At 73.0% G+C, this 1946-nt stretch overlaps 1 protein-coding gene across 1 annotated transcript in view; it reads right to left on the bottom strand.

Moving 5' to 3' along the window:
- Positions 1–625: 625 nt before the first annotated feature.
- NLRP6 (NLR family, pyrin domain containing 6) overlaps positions 626–1946 on the bottom strand; it is a 6431-nt gene continuing 5110 nt past the window's right edge. Inside the window, exons 4-6 of the mRNA XM_012734357.1 lie at positions 1727–1897; positions 1496–1663; positions 626–1208 (exon numbers count right to left, since the gene is read on the bottom strand). Coding sequence (XP_012589811.1) covers positions 1070–1208; positions 1496–1663; positions 1727–1897 — 478 coding nt within the window. The 3' untranslated portion in view covers positions 626–1069. The remainder of the gene's footprint in view (positions 1209–1495; positions 1664–1726; positions 1898–1946) is intronic.

Genomic DNA, 1946 nt, shown 5'->3' on the forward strand with positions numbered 1-1946 from the left:
CGGGCCACAGGCCCCGTGCGGGCGTTTCTCCCAGCCCCTCCCCACGGCCCTGTCCCTGCCCGGCCAGGAGGGGTCCCCTGAGAGCTGGTCTCTGGAAGCCCGCTCTTGGGTGATCAGGGGGAGGAGCCCCAAGAGTGGGCTGGCCTCCCTGGGGGCTGGGGGCCACCTTGCCCTCAGGCCCAGCCCCAGAGCTGTGAGGAACCCTCTGTCCTTGCCCCGGGCTGGCCAAGCCCTGTGGTCTGGAGACCCCACCCGCACCCTCAGCTCCGTCTGGAGACCCCGGGCTCATGCCCTGCCCCCCACGGTCAGACACCCGTGGTGGCCCCTTCCCTGGCCTTCCTGGACAGGGGGCGCCCGGCTCTGGGCGTGTCCCCGAGCCCTGAGCGTGGGCCAGAGGCCCCTGGTCCGCCCGGCGCGGCGATGGCCCCTGGAGCCAGTCCCAGGGCTGCGGCGGCCACGGCTGGTTCGGAAGTGGACGACGGAAGGCCTCTTCCCTGAGGCGAGGGGGCTGGCCCCAGGAACCCCCTGCCCGGGGCTGCCTCTGCCCGCCCGCCTGACCTCCCAGCTGCCTGGGCAGCGGCTGCAGGCGGGTGGGGCGTGGGCGTCTGGCTACAAGCAACAGAAGCCGACCAAGGACAGGCCCAAGGAGATTTTATTACCGCGTGGAGGCCGCCCCAGCCGGCCATTACCTCCTGCCCAGTGCCGGGCCACTCCCCGGGCTCCACTGCTGGCGACCCGTGGACTGGAGCGGACACCTCAGGCTCGCACACCACCTCCGGGCAGAGGCATGGGGCCACGCTGCGGCAGGGCAGGACCAGCGAGGGGTCAGTCTGGGGGAGCACACGGGGGGGCGTCACCGCAGGGGTGAGGGCTGGGCAAGGGCCCCGAGTGCAGAGGACAAAGCACACCCTGTGTCCAGGACACGGGATGGTCACTCCGAGGCCTGGCCAGGCGGGACCAGGCTGCCTCCACCCGGACGTCTGGCGTCCTGGGCAGCCCACACCATGGGAGGTCGACTCTGCTGGTCACTGCGGCCTGCCCCCACCGCCTGGCTCTGGCCCCCAGGGCTTCAGAGGCTGCTGCTCAGCTCCAGCGGAGGCTCGGAGAGGCCGTCCAGCGCCGGGTGCTCGATGACCAGTTTGGGCTGGTCCACCTTGACAGCCTGCAGCTCCTGCAGCGATGGCTGGCTCAGCTCCACCGAGGTCAGGCTGCAGGGCACAGGACATGGGGTCAGGGGACAGGCGGGCGGCAGTGAGCAGAAGCCTCACGCACAGGGGCTGCTGCAGGCCTGCGCTGTGCTGCAGGGGCCAGTCAGGGCGTCAGAGGCCGGGCTGCGGCCTCCAGGGGCACGGAGGGCTGTGGGGTCGCCCCAGACTGGCCGGGCAGCAGGCCGCACGCGGCTGTTCAGTCAGGCGGAGCACTCAGGGCCGAGGGCTGGGTGGGGCCGGGAGTGCCGCCCCCCGGGGGGAAGCTGTGTCCCCAGCACCCCCGGCACCTGAGGGTCTGTAGGCGGCACGCTGGGCGCCGCAGGGCGGCACACAGGTAGGCCACGGTGGGTTCCGACAGCCAGCAGCCACTGAGGTCCAGCGTGGTCAGCGAGGGTCTCTGGCGCAGGATGTCCCCCAGGCACTGGAGGGCCTCCTGGAGGCTGGGCTGCTGCACCCTGGGGGACACGGGGGTCAGAGGCTGCTGCCCCCCCCCCGCCCCTCCAGGCGGCCTGGCTCACCTGAGTGTGTGCACCTGGCACTGGGGCCAGGCCAGGCCCTCGGCCAGCCACCGCAGGCCCGCGGCGCTGAGCGTGTTGTGCAGGAGGCCCAGCTCGGCCAGGCGGGGCGCCCTCCGCAGGGCCTCCGCGAGGTCCCGGCAGGCCAGGTCCGGGACTCTGCAGCGGGTCAGCCTGGGGTCGGGAAGAAGCCGGTCACGGAGCCCTGCTCCTCGCCCCCCCC

The sequence above is a fragment of the Condylura cristata genome, unplaced genomic scaffold, assembly GCF_000260355.1.
Source record: "Condylura cristata isolate star-nosed mole 26May11 unplaced genomic scaffold, ConCri1.0 scaffold00054, whole genome shotgun sequence".
Lineage (NCBI taxonomy): Eukaryota > Metazoa > Chordata > Mammalia > Eulipotyphla > Talpidae > Condylura > Condylura cristata.